Source organism: Sander lucioperca, chromosome 22 (genome assembly GCF_008315115.2).
Source record: "Sander lucioperca isolate FBNREF2018 chromosome 22, SLUC_FBN_1.2, whole genome shotgun sequence".
NCBI lineage: Eukaryota > Metazoa > Chordata > Actinopteri > Perciformes > Percidae > Sander > Sander lucioperca.
Window position 1 is genome coordinate 11,456,661 of NC_050194.1, and position 16,902 is coordinate 11,473,562.

Below are 16,902 nucleotides of genomic sequence, written 5' to 3' on the forward strand. Positions count from 1 at the left end.
CAATCAGTCTGAAACATTTTGTACTGAGCATAGAGAATACAACTACAGTTACAGTTAAAATGTGAATACTGCTGTGTGTGTATCAGTGCACAGGCTCCACATCACTGAAAAGACAAGCTCATCATGACAGGATCAGAGAACGCTGTGTGAAGCACGTGTGGGCACATCAATTATGAAATATAGTTGTGTGGTGAATTTGTGTGTGTGTATGTGCAACTTGTACAGGCTTGCCTTCAATAGCTCTCCTCATCTCATCAGAAAATTAGATTATTTGAATTACCTACTGTACAAACGCAGTTGTAGACAGATTTAATATACATTTAATATACAGTTACTAAGGTAGGACTTGAAGGTCTTGATGTCAACTTTTAGCATTGGGAAGCTAAGTCAATAATAATAATAATAATAATAATAATAATTCCTTTAATAACAAAGTACATTTTTACACATACAAGGAATGTATCCTCTGCATTTAAGCCATCCTAACTAATTAGGAGCAGTGGGCAGCCATAGTCCGGCGCCTGGGGACCAACTCCAGTTGTAATGCCAGTGCCCACGTTAAAGGCAATGGCAGGAGTTACTTACCATGCATGTCTTTATGGTTGGAGGAAACCTGAGCACCAGAACATGCAAACTCCACACTGAAAGGCCCTCGTGGCTGATTAGTCCTCTGCTCAGGTTGAGGTTTGGTGGAGCTATGCAGGGAATTACGTGAGGTCAACAAAATCTTTGTGCTAATCGTGATGCATTCACAGCAGAATAAGAAGTCGGCGGAATGAAAAGAATACTTAGGAGGCAGTGTTAGGTATGTGGAGCGGATTGTTAACAACTTACAGATACAAACAAAAGTTATATAGCCCCTTTTAAAAGTAACTGAATCGATTGCATTAGTTGAAACTTTTGCAGTTCTTTTCACCAAGTGGGAGATATTGTCGCTGTAATTCTCGATATTTCCAGCGTGAAATTACAACTCAGAGGCAGACATGAATGTTTTTTTCTGACTCAGTTGCTCGTAATCACAGTCTAAATAATATGATGTGAACACAGCATGAGAATGATTGAGGTCATTTTCCTGCCCTAATAGGTTCAATAAAGCTAACTCGAAAGGAGTTTGAGAGTGAGGCGCAATCATCTACATTGTGTTCACACCCACACAGTCCTCAGACGACATCTAATCAGCCAAAATAATTTAAATCCCCTGTACTATGGTTGTTCAGGGCCTTTAATTTATCCAGGAAACTGCCTAGTAAAAACGTAGCTTTTTCTATGCATTTTGGTGGCACTTTTATCCACACAAACGGTGTTTAGGTTCACTGTAAACAGAGCTTTTGGAAAACTCCGGCCAGGGTGAAGACTTGTAGAGACTGTTTGTGTGATGTCGTGTAGACGGGAAAAACAGAGGCTTGTAATGTCAGAGTGTGCGTGTTATCTTCTTTGTGAGGCGCCATAAATAAGGCGACATTTCTTGCAATGGAAGATGTGGCAAAATTGTAGGTCAAGACTTTTTACATGTTTATAAATACATGTAAAGTTACTCTTTCGTGGTTTTGTGGAACAGAGGCGTCAGAATGTGCTACGGTGGTCACTGCTACATAATCCAACACTGACACGATACAGACCCCGCCGCCAATGTGCGGCTCTTCGACAACACCATTGGACTTCTAGTTGGTCGGTAGTCTTCCGGTAACAGCTTTCAGGCTTCTGATCGGCCAACATCTTCTTCCTCTTTCCGCGACTGGGGTTATATCACCGCCTGTTGGCTTGGCATGCTCTTGACAGTGCTTCAATTGTGTTTTTGCGTTTTCATGTGGAAGGTTTTTTTTAACAGTGCATGTGTGGACAGGATTTTTTTTGAGAACGAACAAAGGGAAAACCCCTTTTTTAAAACTACCCATGTACATGTTGACTAGGCCTGAGACAAACCAGAAATCCTACACACTGTTGATCATTTGGCAACATCTTCAGCAGCAACACTATCTCTGACCTCTTCTCTCTTGGGTAGCCAATCAGCAGGATGCCATGGTGATGCTTGTTCCCAGCTAGCATGATATGGGTACAGGCTGGATCGCCCTATTAGCTGGCTGAAGGTCACCACTGGAGACAACATTTGTGATATTTGTTGACATTTTGCAAATGGACAGCAGCGCCCATTACACCTCAGCCCGTGGCTACAGAGAGTCGGGGCGAGAGATCATTTCATGTGAAGTTTTTGGGGAAACTAGCACGAACAAGATCATCGACTGAACTTGCTGTCGACTTTGACTGTGCATCTATTTTCCTCGCAGCAGTTAATGAAAGAGCAAACAGAGATGGGGCATATCAGGGTGTGATACGGATGAAATAATTGCCAGTGTCACCACATTATTGAACACCCTCAGCCAGAACCAAATTAAATTGTCCCTTTCTCTTGAATCCCGGCGATTATCTTTGACAGCCTAATCCTACCAACAAACTGTACTCAATGATCCATCATCTATGTTTGAACACAGCTTCATTAGTCCAGTAGGCACACAGAATATTCCTCCAAAAGTGTGAGGGTTGGTTGGGAAGAGGGGGAGAGAGAGAGAGAGAGAGAGAGAGAGAGAGAGAGAGAGAGAGAGAGAGAGAGAGAGAGAGAGAGAGAGTGTGTGTGTGTGTGTGTGTGTGTAGGGGGTGAAATTGAGAGAGCCACATTGTTATTTGAAGGTTGTCAAGTCTGACACTTTCAAGCGTGCGGTCTCTAATCAGAACACTGTTGCATATGAATGACCCCCTACCTACTCTCCATGAATGTACAATGCACTGGAGGTCTCTGTCTTTATCCTTCTCTCACACACACACACACACACACACACACACACACACAGCTGTCACCGCTCTCTTGTCAAGCAACATTACAGAGCTGAGAATATCTTGTAACATGGTATACTGTGTGACATGTAATATGATGCCTGATTTAGCATGACAACATCAAATAGATGTAAGCACACAGCAGTGCATAAATAGATATGGACTAATAACCTATTACTGTGTAGTTCGCAACGCCATGCAGTATTAATGACATCCATCAATTATGAATAGAATGTATACTACCTCCTATTCCGTGCAGTGTGAGCAAACATTATCTGTGCCGATTCAATAAACCAAATACGCTGCTTTTACATAGGTTATTCCTCTTTTAATGACTTATCTTCTTGCTTTCTTTACACATCTCAAAGTGCATTCCTCTGTCTCTCACTCTTTATTGCACTCAGTTTACAATAAGGCTTCTCACTCTAAATTAAGTAAAAGAAAATGTGGCATGTTTTCAGTGCACCTCCCTGTCTTTGTAGTCTGGTGCCTCAGATGCCTGTGCATCACATGCTGCCCTGGGTCCTAATCTGTCTCTGCACATCTTCATCACAAACTGGAGGTTTGAACCAGCACACCATGAGCAGGTACAATGCGAATTTAAAACACCAAGTAACCCTCAACCGCCAATGTGTACATAAGCGTAACGCCGCCTGCTAAGTTGCATTAAACAGTGATTCAACCTTCTCAGCTTCACCATAGTTTCTTGTCCAGTATATCGTCCCTAACCTGTGAAAAAGACAAATAGTTGCAGAAGTAATCTGTTTTGTAAACCATCCTGCATCCCTCACACACCCAGCAGGTAGGAACCTGTGTTCTTACCTTCTCCCCCCAGCTTGATTTCCAGGCCCTCCAGGGAGTTGGCTGAGTCCCCTTCCTCCAGGGAGAGCCTTCCAAGCAGGCTGCCAGCCATGGTGAACAACACCTCTCAATAGTGCACACACTCACAGTAACACACCCAATATTGTATTTGAGGCAGAGAGATCTCTTTCTCTCCCTCTCCTTATCTGTCTCTGATTCTCTCCTGTTTCTGGCAAAGCAGCACCTCGCTCTTTCCTCCCTCTCCACCTGCTCTTGACGTGAATGTGTATAAGCTATGCCTGGCTGAGCGTCTTCTCCTTTGCATGAATGAATGGAGACGAGAGAGTGTTATGTGTGCATGAGCAAAGAAAGGGGGGGTGAGAAAGAGGGTGGGAAGTATGATGATTTCTCCAGGAGAAAAGGAGGCAGGACTATTTTCCTTCCAGTTTTCCCTGTGGGGTTAACTGGGGGAAAGAGCAGCAGAAGGCTGGCTTTAGGGAGGAGGATCGGTCAAGAAGGTGGTGCATGGGGAGCTGACGCATATATGAGTGATATATGCGTGTTTTTTACGCATATGACATCACAGACAGAGGTACAAACACAGCCAGCATTGTAGATGCAGTTAGTGAAGGGCACTTATTGGGAAATTTGTGCTTTCTGCTCATAAATAGAGTTCATTTGCTGACAGGAGATGAAAAATATCTTAAATCAAAACTGTCCCTTCACTAACCCTTCTCCAAGCCTGCGCATAAAATAGCCTTCTTGACAACGCTGCTTTTAAAATTTTAAAAAGATGTGAATGGGTTGTGAGAAACAATTTACTGTGAGTTACTAAAAATGCCAGTCATCCATACTCAGCCCTCGGCTGATGTACAAATCAAGACTGACTGACAGCCCATTACAAAAAAGAAACTCCACAAACATTTTGACTCTCAGCAGAACTGCTTTTCTGCCTCTATCCGACAGCTGACTTCTGCACTTTATCGCCACATGTTAAAACACTATAAAGCTTTGAGTTCAAGATTTGGTCCTCAATATACTAAGACTCCTTATTTCCCAGACATTTAGCAGTGGCTTTTCAATTTTTTATGCAGCTGGATCAAGTGCCCCCAACACTGAGTAAAGAGGAAATGCATGGAAGTATGGCTGTGCGCCAGTTTAGAGACTAATGTGAAATATAATTCAACTGCTGTCACAGTACTACATTATCAACTTTAATATCAGTGCCATGGTAAACATCCAAAAATTCACTTTGATACATTGCCAACAAAAGAGACCATCGATTTGATTTGGATTCCAGCAATTCTGTGGAAACCTTTGCACAAGGGTATAATCATTTGTTGTTATTTTAGGCAAAGATAGTCACATCATTTTTTTTGTAATCCACCAGTCTAGAAGGTCTGGGATCCAGACATAGGACACTATTTGGAGCACTTGCCATGTTTTCAGTTATTGCACTGACTCCTGCAGTCAGTGCCAGACTAGACTGCACATCTTGAATTTAAATTGAATCTTTCACAGCAGCCTTGAAGTAGTATCAAACTGTATGTTTACATGAAAAAAACTATCACATTTGAATCATTTCATAGAAAACAAATAGCCTTCATCAAATAAACTTAATTTTTTTTTTTAAATATGATTGCCAAAGTAACTTTGACCCATGAAAGACAGAAAAGGTGACTGTAAATCACTTCACCCGCTGGGTTTCACACCATGCTATTTCAGTCATCATTGGTCATCGATCCATAATAAAAGTCATTTGTGTGCAAGCGTGTGCATGTCCGCGCATGCACCCTGTGCATTTGTACTAAGGGCCACACACATTTGACGTGCATGTGTGCATGAGAAGAGGGCTGCGAATCAAATCCTTCGAGGCATGACTGATCTAAGGCTGGAGTTTTAGCGCTCCATTAGCCAGCTCATTAAGTCACATTAGAACTCTGGAGATGAGATACATGTCCTGAGTGCTGGAATAACCACAAACTGCTCAGTATCTCCTCCCTCTTGTCTCTCTCTCAATATCTCTCTCTCTCATCACACACACACACACACACACACACACACACACACACACACAAAGCCACTTACCGGAGTCAGAGCTGGATGTTGCCACTGGCATTTTAAGAATTGGTTCCTCCCAGTATCCTCCAAAAAACTTGTAAGGTCAACTGCAATGAAAGAGCAGAGAGAGAGAGAAGGGAGATGCATTGAAAACACTAATAAAGTATTGATTGTGAATATGAATGCAAAACCCCTTGATTACTGAGGCTGAATGAAGGTTCAAACAAGGGAAAGCGGCTCTTTAAAGAACTTCTATGAAGAGCAGATGTCTAACAGGACTATTTCCCACAGAACCAAAGTCAGAGTTTTTGCATATGTTATAGCTTTTAAAAACAAGCAGCAAGCTTGTTACATTGTGATAAACTGTGAGGCCCTTTAACTTCAACACACAGGGATCTGTGGAAGTCTAAATCGAGCCATGACAAAGAAAACAAATCCTTTTCTGTCATAATATCAGCAACTGGCTTACTGTATGTGCACAGCTCATTCTTAATTAGTCTAAACAAGCACCACAACAACAACAACAACAACTGGTATCTAACTTTGTTAATACCTATAAATAGAATACCCAGTTGCTCTGGTAACACCCAAACAGTTTAAGCCATCATGTCCGTGGGGAATCAGCAACAGTTGGAAAGATTGAGTGAGCGGGTGAGTGAGTGAGTGGGCGGTCCAGCTAACATAAGCTCAATGAGGATCTCTGTTGATTTTAATTGATCCATTTAACATCGGGCAGCAAGAAAAAGCATCACAGACAGAATACTGGGAGACGAAGTATCTGTTATCCTTAGATTTAAAACTGGCTTTTCAGGTGATGCGGAACCTGTAAAATACACACAATGAATAGCAATCAGGAGTTAAGAAGGGGGTGTGGAGAACATAAACAGAATAAGCAATCAACAGTCATGAGAGGATAAACAGAAAAAAACAGAAGAGGGTTGAGGAGAGAGGGAGGGAGCAAACAAGAACAATGGTGAGGAAGAAAAAAAGTGCAGCTGATGAGGGAGAAGCTATTTCCTGGTTGCCATGACAATTGCTATCCATGGTGGAACCAGTGCTGTGGTGGCCAAAACCATTACGTCACCATAGGGTTAAAGTCAATTCAATTCAATTCAATTCAATTCAATATGCTTTATTGGGATGAATGGTCAACAACTGTTGTTGCCAAACAGATGTTGCAGAACAATCAACAATACTATATTACATAAAAGGATATATGCATGTGAATATGTGCATGTAATAACATAAAAATCAATCAAATTCCAGCCTCATCATCATTGATAAGATTTGGAGTGATGAAGCATCTTCACAAAACGTTCCAGCATTGAAGGAATTACATGAACTGGCCAAATGGGGGCACTATCAGTAACAGTACTAAGGACTGCTCCACTCTGAATGCTTTCTGTCTGGCTCCCAACATTATTTAAATCATAACTTTTGCCCAAATGCAACCTAGGGCAGGGCTCTAGAGTGCGACCAATTTGGTCACATATGTGACCAAAATTTGTAAGGGTGCGACTAAGATTTTTCCTAGGTCGCACCGGTGCACCTAACGTCCTCGCATCCGCTGCCTCTCCACTAACGAAGCGATGTCGTTTATATCGATATGGTTTAATGTTGCGTTACGTGCATAGGCGTCAATTTCGGTGGGGACGGTGGGTACGCGTACCTACCAGATTTCGTCATGAGTCATTTTGTACCCACCACTTTTTTTGAAAACCTCAAGCTCAAATTTAGTTTAAAAAAAAAAGTCCATAACACATATAATTCTTGAGCGACAGATGCCAAAAAATCCAAAACGATATCTATCCCCACAGGGCAGGCACAGACATACACACACACACACACACACACACACACACACACACACACACACACACACACACACACACACACACACACACACACACACACACACACACACACACACACACACACAGCCGCTCTGCTGCTGCTGCGCTGGCTGCATGCTTCTCTGTTCACTACACTGCCGTTGGCACATTCTGCTTAACGTGAAAAAAAGCTTAACGTGGTTTAATGTACCTAAACAACGATCAATGATCCCCAAATTTCTCATGGCTATATCTTGTAATGAACACTTAAGCCTGTCAAAAAAACTAAACCGAAATCCAACGATTAAGTTATCTCACATTAGCATTGTCTTCTTCATTGGTGCCTATGGCGAGGAAAAGGCTTGTACCTAAACAATGATCAATGATTAGCAAATTTCTCTCTCATATTGCTCCTAATAACCACTGAAAACTGTCAAAAAATCTAACCAGAAATGTGGTGATGATTGATCGTTGCTTAGGTACATTAAACCACGTTAAGCTTTTTCACGTTATGACTTATAAACCCCATGAGAACCGCGGGGAGTCAACCGACAGCCGCTCCGCTGCCCTGCTGAAAATGTGAAGCAGAAACACTATGTCATATAACGTCCATAATAATTGGAGTTTGGGTTCAATTTTTGACAGTTTTCAGTGGTTATGAGGAGCAATACGAGAGAGAAATTTGGAGATGATTAATCGTTGTTTAGGTACATTAAACCACGTTCAGCTTTTCCTTACATAGGCTATAATGAAGCAGAAACGCTTAATGTCAGATAACGTCCATAATAATTGGAGTTTGGGTTAGATTTTTTTGACAGTTTTCAGTGGTTATGAGGAGCAATATGAGAGAGGAATTTGGTAATCATTGATCATTGTTTACGTATGTTAAACCACGTTTTTATTCAATAGTAAGCTACAGGACAGCGTCTTTCAAAACATGACCTGCGCAAAAGAGAAAAATGAATGCGTCATTGTACCCAGCACTTCTGGAAATGTACTTCCGAATGCACATTTCAAACCAAACTGACGCCCATGGTTACGTGACCCATTTCTTCTGTAAAGCCGTGCCTGTGTTTGGATCTCTCATCCGCGCTGCCATGCCCCCATTCACTCACACACGGCCCACCTGCGACATGCAGACAGACACAGCGTCCAAACTGCTGACATTTGTCTACAGTTGTAATTGTTATTAACACAGCTATATATTGTTAAGTATGAGAGGGAAACCTGTATTGGTACCAGTGTTTCTGCTGGTAACTCTCGGTTATTGCGGCCGCCACGGCGAAAAACACAGAAGAAGTTATTGAATGGAACTAACTTCAGTTCGTTGAGTAATAGCGTGTGAGACGGAGCCTGCTGGACCTGGGCGAGAGATGTGACCCATGGCCACATTATCATAGTTCATAAAAATGCAGCGCAGCCAGGGACGATACAGACATTTCATACACAAGACGTATGTAACGCCGCTGACCCGCCAAAGCGCATTCGACCCGTGCTGGACCGTACTCTGTGAGTAGCATACGCTTCAGTCCATCGTACTCCCCCTCTCTCCCTATATGAGCTACTGGGCTATCCGGGTCTGTTATTGTTGTTGAAAACAAGTGAAGGAGCTTTCTCAGAGATATATATTTTTAAATATATCCCAGGCTATTTATTTCAGATAATTTACATGTGTTGCAGCTGTATATTTTCAAAATGGGCAGGAAACCCTGTCTTTGCATTTTATTTTAATCACATCTGTTTTAATAAAAGAGCTTGTGAAAAGTGGCTTTGACTTAAAACTGAACATTTAGCCCACTTTGTAAAAAAATATATATTAGAGATAAAAAAAATACAGAGATATGATTTTTAGTCCTGGACTAGTGGAAGAGCTGATAAGAATCAGTGTGGAGGGGCCCAGTTTGGAGAATTTTGATGCTAGGGAGTGTGGCAAGCTGGTCTAGCCAAGGCCAAAGGGGAAGAAGGCCAGATTACAGGTGTTGGCCATCTGAGGGGCATTTGACAGCAAGGGGGGACCAGCTATAAGACTTTGAGTACAGTATAATTGTGCTTCAAATAAAAAAAAATGTACCAACTACTTATTCTTGTTTAAAATAATTGACATAATATATTTATGAATGTATATGGTGATATATATCGTGATAAAAAGGTGAACTTGAAATTGTGGTGTTAATGGTGACGCGAAAAATTTGGGTGCACCTAAATTTTGTGCTGGTGCACCTAAATAAAAAACGTTAGGCGCACCAGTGTGACCAAGGCAAAAAGTTAGTCTGGAGCCCTGTAGGGTCTTTTTGTGAATATACCCGAGTCAAACATTCGTTTAAAAGCATAATTTGGATGGAAGCGCCACTTTTAAGATTTACCGTATTCTCGTTTTCGGTCAAATGGCCTTTTGAATGGGAGTGCTAGGGGCACTACTATAGCATCAAAATAGCTATTTTTAAAACACTAAGAAGGCTCGACACAACATGAAACTTTGCTCGAAGTATCACCAAGGGCTCTACACATGAACTCCAGCATTGAGAACATTGTTTGTGTACACACAGTTTACTAAAAAGAAAGGTTTTGAACAAGTCATGTTAGCTGTTGTTGTTTACGCTATCCGCCATCTTGTCAGTCAAAAAGTGTCGATCTCGAGTTGAAATAATCCATTTGAAAATATTTCATAGTCTTCTATTGACAGGTTAGGTAAATGTAAAATAATAATAAATCTATTATCCATCCATTAATCCTTGCAATAATCTGGTTTATTCTGCCATATGTTTGATCCTGTTCATGGTTTTTGGTAAACTCCCTCTCACCCTCTCTTTGCCTTATATAATAAATCTATTTATCCTAACCCACGGAAAAAAATTGGAATAACACAACCTGAACTCAGTGTAACTGACTCAAAGAGAAAAGCTGTCACATTTTTCAAGTGCCTTTCCTCTATATGCATCAATTTTGGTTGAGTGTAGGCATTAGGGCTGGGCAATATATTGATATTATATAGATATCATGATATGAGACTAGATACCGTTTTCGATTTTGGATATCGTAAAATCGTAATATATTAAGTGTTGTCTTTTCCTGGTTTTCAAGGCTGCATTAGAGTGAAGTGATGTAGTTTTCTGAGCTTAGCAGACTGTTCTAGCTGTTCTATTATTTGCCTTTACACATTTTGTCATTAAACCGTCATTTCTGATGATTATTTATCAAAAATCTAAATAATATTGTCAATTCTACAATATCGTCGCAATATCGACATCAAGGTATTTAGTCAAGAATATCGTCGTCCAGCCCTAGTAGGCATTATGTTTTCAAGGTTAGTAATTGTTTAAAAAAATGTCTTCATATTTAAGTTAGGTTTAGTTTAGTTTTTTTTACTTGAACCAATTGGAGGGAGGGCAGGAATGGGCAAATTGTCACTTGACCTTTAAACTGTCACTTTATCTTTGTGTGTGTGTGTGTGTGTGTGTGTGTGTGTGTGTGTGTGTGTGTGTGTGTGTGTGTGTGTGTGTGAAACTGAAGCACACGCCTAGATGCTGAGGGACCAAGCTCTTTTGCAAAACTCTGATCAATGCGGATCAGGTCCTTAACACCACATGCCAGCCCGCCAGGCTTATCCGTGGCATCCCGTGTTTGCACTGTGAAACGACAGAGGTTGTTAAAAGTATGCAGAGGCCACGCAGCCTCTAAGAAGTCAAAGCTGATTGCAGCAGAGCTCGGCCGTGCTAGAGCTGGGCTGACACACTGGGGAGGGGTTGGGAGGAAAGAGGGTTGGGGTGGGCAGGTTGTTCTCTGCTCTCTGAATCTGCCATCCTCCCTCATTCTTATTCTTTATTACTGATGGGGAATAATTGGCCAATACCTAATGATGGTGCAGTCAGCACCAGTGGTTGCATTTCTTGGTAATTGGTGGCATTTTCTTGCAGAAAAGCTTGGATGTCTGCTAAGAGTTGCAACCAGTAATCAATCCCTACAGTCAAGCATTAAATAAGTGTCCTTAATACTACCATTAAGACTGTAGTTCAACAGTGTGTAAATAAGAGATCCTTCAACAAGGTCAAACTGGGTATTTTTTACACTGGCTGTATTTTTGTTGCAAATGGAAAAGACCCTGCACTGACTGTGGGTCAGTCTGTGTCTAGTTATATCTAGTCTATCTACTATCTCTGTTCTCTGACTGTTTTTCTCTCTCTCTCTCTCTCTCTCTCTCTCTCTCTGCTTACAAACACAGTAAGACACACTCACACAAATCTCCATCTTACACATTGTATTGCAGGAAGAGAGCAGCTCAAAAGCACAGCTGTCATGACATCATATGTGCAGACCTGCCATCATCTCTACACTGTCAATCTCTTAAAACAAGAGGCCAGCTGTGTGTGTGTGTGTGTGTGTGTGTGTGTGTGTGTGTGTGTGTGTGTGTGTCTATATTTATATCTCATTCCAACTGTCTTCCATTGGTCTTGAAAATACGTATATAAATAAGTAATACAGCCAGCTTTAAATGATTTTTTCAAAATGAGATTGGATGGTGTTTCAACTATACTTCTACTATTCATACTGCTATATGTAACTTACTTGCTTCAAATTGCTTCTTTGCTCTTGAAGGATTTTGTCTGCAAGCTCTGCAAGCCTACACTCTCACATGAAACTGTACCAGTCTGTTGTAAATTATTTCATCACACCCATTTCTTTATCAGCAAGGACCCCTAATGAGCTTCTATTTCATTCTAGCCTGCATCCGAAGATCTATCTGGAGCAATGACACAAGTGGTGGCCCAGGTGTTTGTATGCTGAGTGTGAAACACCTTAAGCTGTTCCCACAGTGAGGCTGCATTAAAGCCTGTAAACATGCACACACACGCACCAGCAACCAAACAAGTCTTAATCCACACATGCAGGATGGCGTCAGGCCTAAAAATAACCCTGTGCTCCCACAGGTTCAGCGCCTCTCATTACTTTACAAGGGAAAACTGTCGTATCCAAGACAACCATGAGCAGCTCCTCAGCTTTTTCCCCGGCGCTTTGCCATGGCAACAAGAGAAAATGCGTAAAATAATAATAAGTTGCAGCTAAAATTGGGTCTATTAAAAGGTTTGAGCTACACTTCAATACAGAGTTGCTCTGAGGAAATATTTTATAACAGCATTGTTGTAGTGTAGCAATCGCATATAACAGGCATGAAATCAATTTTGACAGAGCTCTCCAGCCAAAACTAAGGCTTTAACAACACTTTCAAACCTACTGTATTAAGCTCCAGTGGCCTGAGCGCAGCACGTAAATAAACTATTTCTATAGCTATAGGAATCCTGAACAACTATTTCACCACAACTAAAGAAAATAACACAGGGTAAACTGCGGCTTCGTAAAGGAACTTTACATTGTTTGGAAGGAAAAAGTGTCAGAAAAGTTTGTTTTCATAAAATAAATATTTTTTATTTTTATAAAACACACATAATAATTGGATTCTTGAGAATAAAGCTAAATATAAACTGTACACCCATACCACAAAAGAACACATTTCCTCACTTACCCCTAAAGGTATGTATCACACAGATAAGTTTGGTTTTATGTGTCGAGATTTAGAAATAATCTGCCTCTGAAACCTTTGCTGCCGCCTCAATACAATGGAAGTGATTTTTGCTGCTTGAAGTATTAAAAAATAACATTTATAAACTCACTATCAATATGCAGTTTCTTCAGATAGATAATCATGTCAGAGTTTATACTAGAGATGTTCCAATACTGATACCAGTTTCGGAAAACCCTCCAATACTGCCTCAAATGCTGGTATCGGTAAGTACTCAAGTTTATACACTGATCTGATACCACGTAATTTAGCCCAGACTCTCTGTCAAACTGGATAATAAAAGAAAGTTCTGTGGCGTTTATTGTTTGTGTTTGTTCATGTTTCACAAAGAGTTTAACCTGAGCCGGGCCATACAACATTGAGAGCAATCATATCACATCCATACAGGGTTAGTAGTATACAGCTGTTGAAACAGAATAAAAAATATGTTTTTTAACACACTGGTATCAGATCGGTACTCTGTATTGGCCGATACGCAAGTTCAGGTATCGGAATCAGTATTGGGAAAGAAAAACTGGTATCAGAACATCTCTAGTTTATACTATACAAAAATATTGAGGAATGTCACTTAAAATGGTTCATGAAAACTACCAAAAGAACTTCTTTTGAGTATCTGCCCTCAAGTATCTTGAAGAAAGCACCACTATGTTTATGCTTCTCCGTTGTCAAACTAAATTCTACACTAACAAAACTCTTGCTCAAAAGACAATATTGAAGCAATTTATCCAATCTTGCCTTCTGGGGCTCATATCAACACTACAAATGCCTGTAAAACCAAAAGAAAGTGTGGAGGTCTTTTGAAGGAGAGAATAAATGCAAGTGAAGTTTCAAGCCATGAGCAGCTCGGTTGAATTATTTAAATACATTTATTTATCATACTCCCCGCATGCATATTAATACACACAATGTGCATTACTTGGAAGCAAGAAAACAGCATGGAAAACAACGCTTCATGTATTCTTTCTGGGCACAAATTGAGCTTTAAAGTTACAATAAAACATTATCTTTCCTTGGGGAAACAATCTAATTGTAAATGATTAACCATCAACTGACAGATTTGGGACTCATTAGCCACCTCAGCCACACAAGCTACTCAGAGATTCTCAAACACTAAGTTCATTAACTTTTATTTTCCGTATTTTACATCACTAAAGAACAACAATTTGTTTAGAAGCAGCCTGATGACAAAATAGTTACCACTATCAACAGATATCACTTGATACCAGACATCTAATAAAATCTGATCAATTTAGTGCTGTGGGTCTTTCTTCTCCCTCAGCTGATACAGATTGTAATTAGCGTAGTTAGAATGAAATGTCATGTACATACTACTGAGAGGCTAGAGGATTCAGGCAAAGTGCTGAGAGCCACCCAGGGGGAGCATTTACAATCACCACTCTGCCTGCCTGGATTTAATTAGGTATAAGGTCCCCACTCCTTATGTCTTTTTTTCTGAGGAAGTAGCCATAATGAAATAAGCTAAATGAATGTCACAGTTTCAATGTCACTCTAATCTTTAGAGAGAAACTCTGATGCCTATGATGCCAAGTCGTGTGGTCAGGTGTGTTGAAGACGATTCCTGAAGACAGCTGTTCCAAAGAGCACACAGTTATAGACCCTTTGCACGTGACGTCACGCTCCACTCGCGCGAATTATGAACGCCATGACGGACGGCGAAAGAGCTATGCTGTAGACGGACGGCAAGCTAAACGCGTACGTTTTCGTTCGTGTTTGTGTTCTCACATTCACAATCTGCAGAGTAATCCTCACCAACACAAGCATGTGTATGTATTGCCTTTCTGTTTTAAATGAGTGATAAATAAAATTATCCTCAACTAGCTAGCTAGCTGCCGTGCTAACCAGCTGTTCCTGCTAACAGGTCCAACCCAATGATGACCCACATAACTAACATTGGTTATTCACTGACCTAGCTACATATCAAAAAAAGAAAGCCGTTCCCTTGACCATTTAACTTAACACACATACAAAAAATATTGGTTAAATTAAAGATGACATGGCACGGAAACTAGCTTCAAAAAGGCCAAAAAAAAACAAGTTAAATGCGGGTCTGCGGAGCTCCTACCCCGGCTAGCTGACGAGCTAGCTGCAGCTAGCTTTGGACTGCTAGCTAGCTGCTGCCCATCGCGACCGACCATGTCCTCTAAAAACATGGGCTACGTGAAATCTTTACTTAAGTAAAGAATAGATGTTAATACAAAATAAACTCTAGATTGATGTCTTATATTTGCCATTATGAGGTACCTCCCCCCGCCGTTAGCGTAGCATCGCGTATCTCAACCCAGCCAGCTACAAATAACTGGTAAGCATCCAGACTTTTAAAAGCTTTGAGATTAGCACCAGTATATGGGGATACCCCGATTACCACAGTGTTACAAATCGTGTGGACTGAAGTCGGGCAGACTCTGTGATTTAATGAGGTCTGTGAAAACAGAGGGAGTCGGTATCCAATCCTGCTATCTCCAACTTCTCCAAATGCTGCTCTTTGTGAGCACCTACCAGATGCCCTACCTCGACCGATAACGGCACGACAACTTGTTGTTCAATAGAAGGAGCCATAAATACAGTTTATTTAGTGTTATGTATTTTAAACTGATTGAAACTATGAAACTTTCTGCTCGTCTACTACACTGTTTAGCTTATTATTGCCGGTGATTTGCCGTCCATCATGGCGTCATCACGTGGTCGTGGTCACGTGTTTGCAAAGGGTCTATACATCAAAACACTATCGGTACATTCAAGTTCAGTGCTTGCACATGTGCGGAAGAGAAAAGAGTTGGCTTTTATAAGCAGGTGTTACAAGTGGCATAGTCTCACATTGCCAGACCTTCCTCCACAGCGCTGCGAAGGAGGGTCTGGCTAGTCCACACAGCATTCCGGGATAAAAGAAAAACGTGCTCTGGTTAATTGGCATTTCTTTAAACCAATCACACGCGCCGGACGCAGGTACGGTGCCTCTGCAAAATAGCCTCGGGAAGGAACTTGTTTTGGTGAGCTCTGGAAATAAAATGGCTGTCAAGTGTGTGATGAGAATTTTACTTAAAAAATGAGGGACATCCGGCGGAACCAGAACAATCCTGTAAACGAAAAGTCGTCGATATAGACTACAATTGACACTGTAGCTAAATGAGCGAAATTTCCACAATTTGTGTTGCCCCATTCCGGATAAATACAAATAAACATTTAAATGACATTATATTGAAGCCTGTATGAGATCAGATATCTGATTGTCATAAACCATCTACTGTAGATCTGTATGCAATAATGGCAGTTGTCAAGATATTTTCAAAAGTGGTGGATCGACCAGACCGACTTTGCCATCCCTAAGGCCCCACCGCTAGCAGGCCTAAAAATATCATATTTGCCCATTAAAAATCCACATATATAAACACAATGTGTCAGCCTCTATATATGGAGATATGTGCCCAAGGGGAAGAGGTGGCAGCTGTGAGAGTAAACGAGCAGATCACTTTTATGAATGACACCATAGAGGTTTGGGAAAAGATGCTGAGGCTATGTGAGCTGCTGCAGATTAATCTCCCCGTGGAATCAAGTGCAGAAGGATCCTACTTCTAAAGCTTTCTCTCTGCCAGCTACAGTTGATTAGAATTTCTGTTTGATGCAGTAATTAATCAAGCAGTAAAACTGCACAGTGTCATGAACAGGCACCATTGAAAGTGTTCTTATTAAAAATATTCAGTATGTGACGTCAAATAACTAGGATGCCCTCTGACTTCCTCTATGTATTAAGATCTGGGGTCACACAGGGATATCTCTTTCAATTTT

At 41.0% G+C, this 16,902-nt stretch overlaps 1 protein-coding gene across 2 annotated transcripts in view; it reads right to left on the minus strand.

Moving 5' to 3' along the window:
- Positions 1–16,902, minus strand: part of mpp2b (membrane protein, palmitoylated 2b (MAGUK p55 subfamily member 2)) — a 40,425-nt gene that overhangs the window by 20,359 nt on the left and 3,164 nt on the right. The window contains exon 2 of one of the 2 annotated variants that reach the window (XM_035997520.1): positions 5,719–5,798. In XM_035997520.1, coding sequence (XP_035853413.1) covers positions 5,719–5,749 — 31 coding nt within the window. In that variant the 5' untranslated portion in view covers positions 5,750–5,798. Of the gene's footprint in view, positions 1–3,651; positions 3,990–5,718; positions 5,799–16,902 lie in introns of those variants that run through there. The other variant, XM_031291239.2, reaches the window with a different exon arrangement.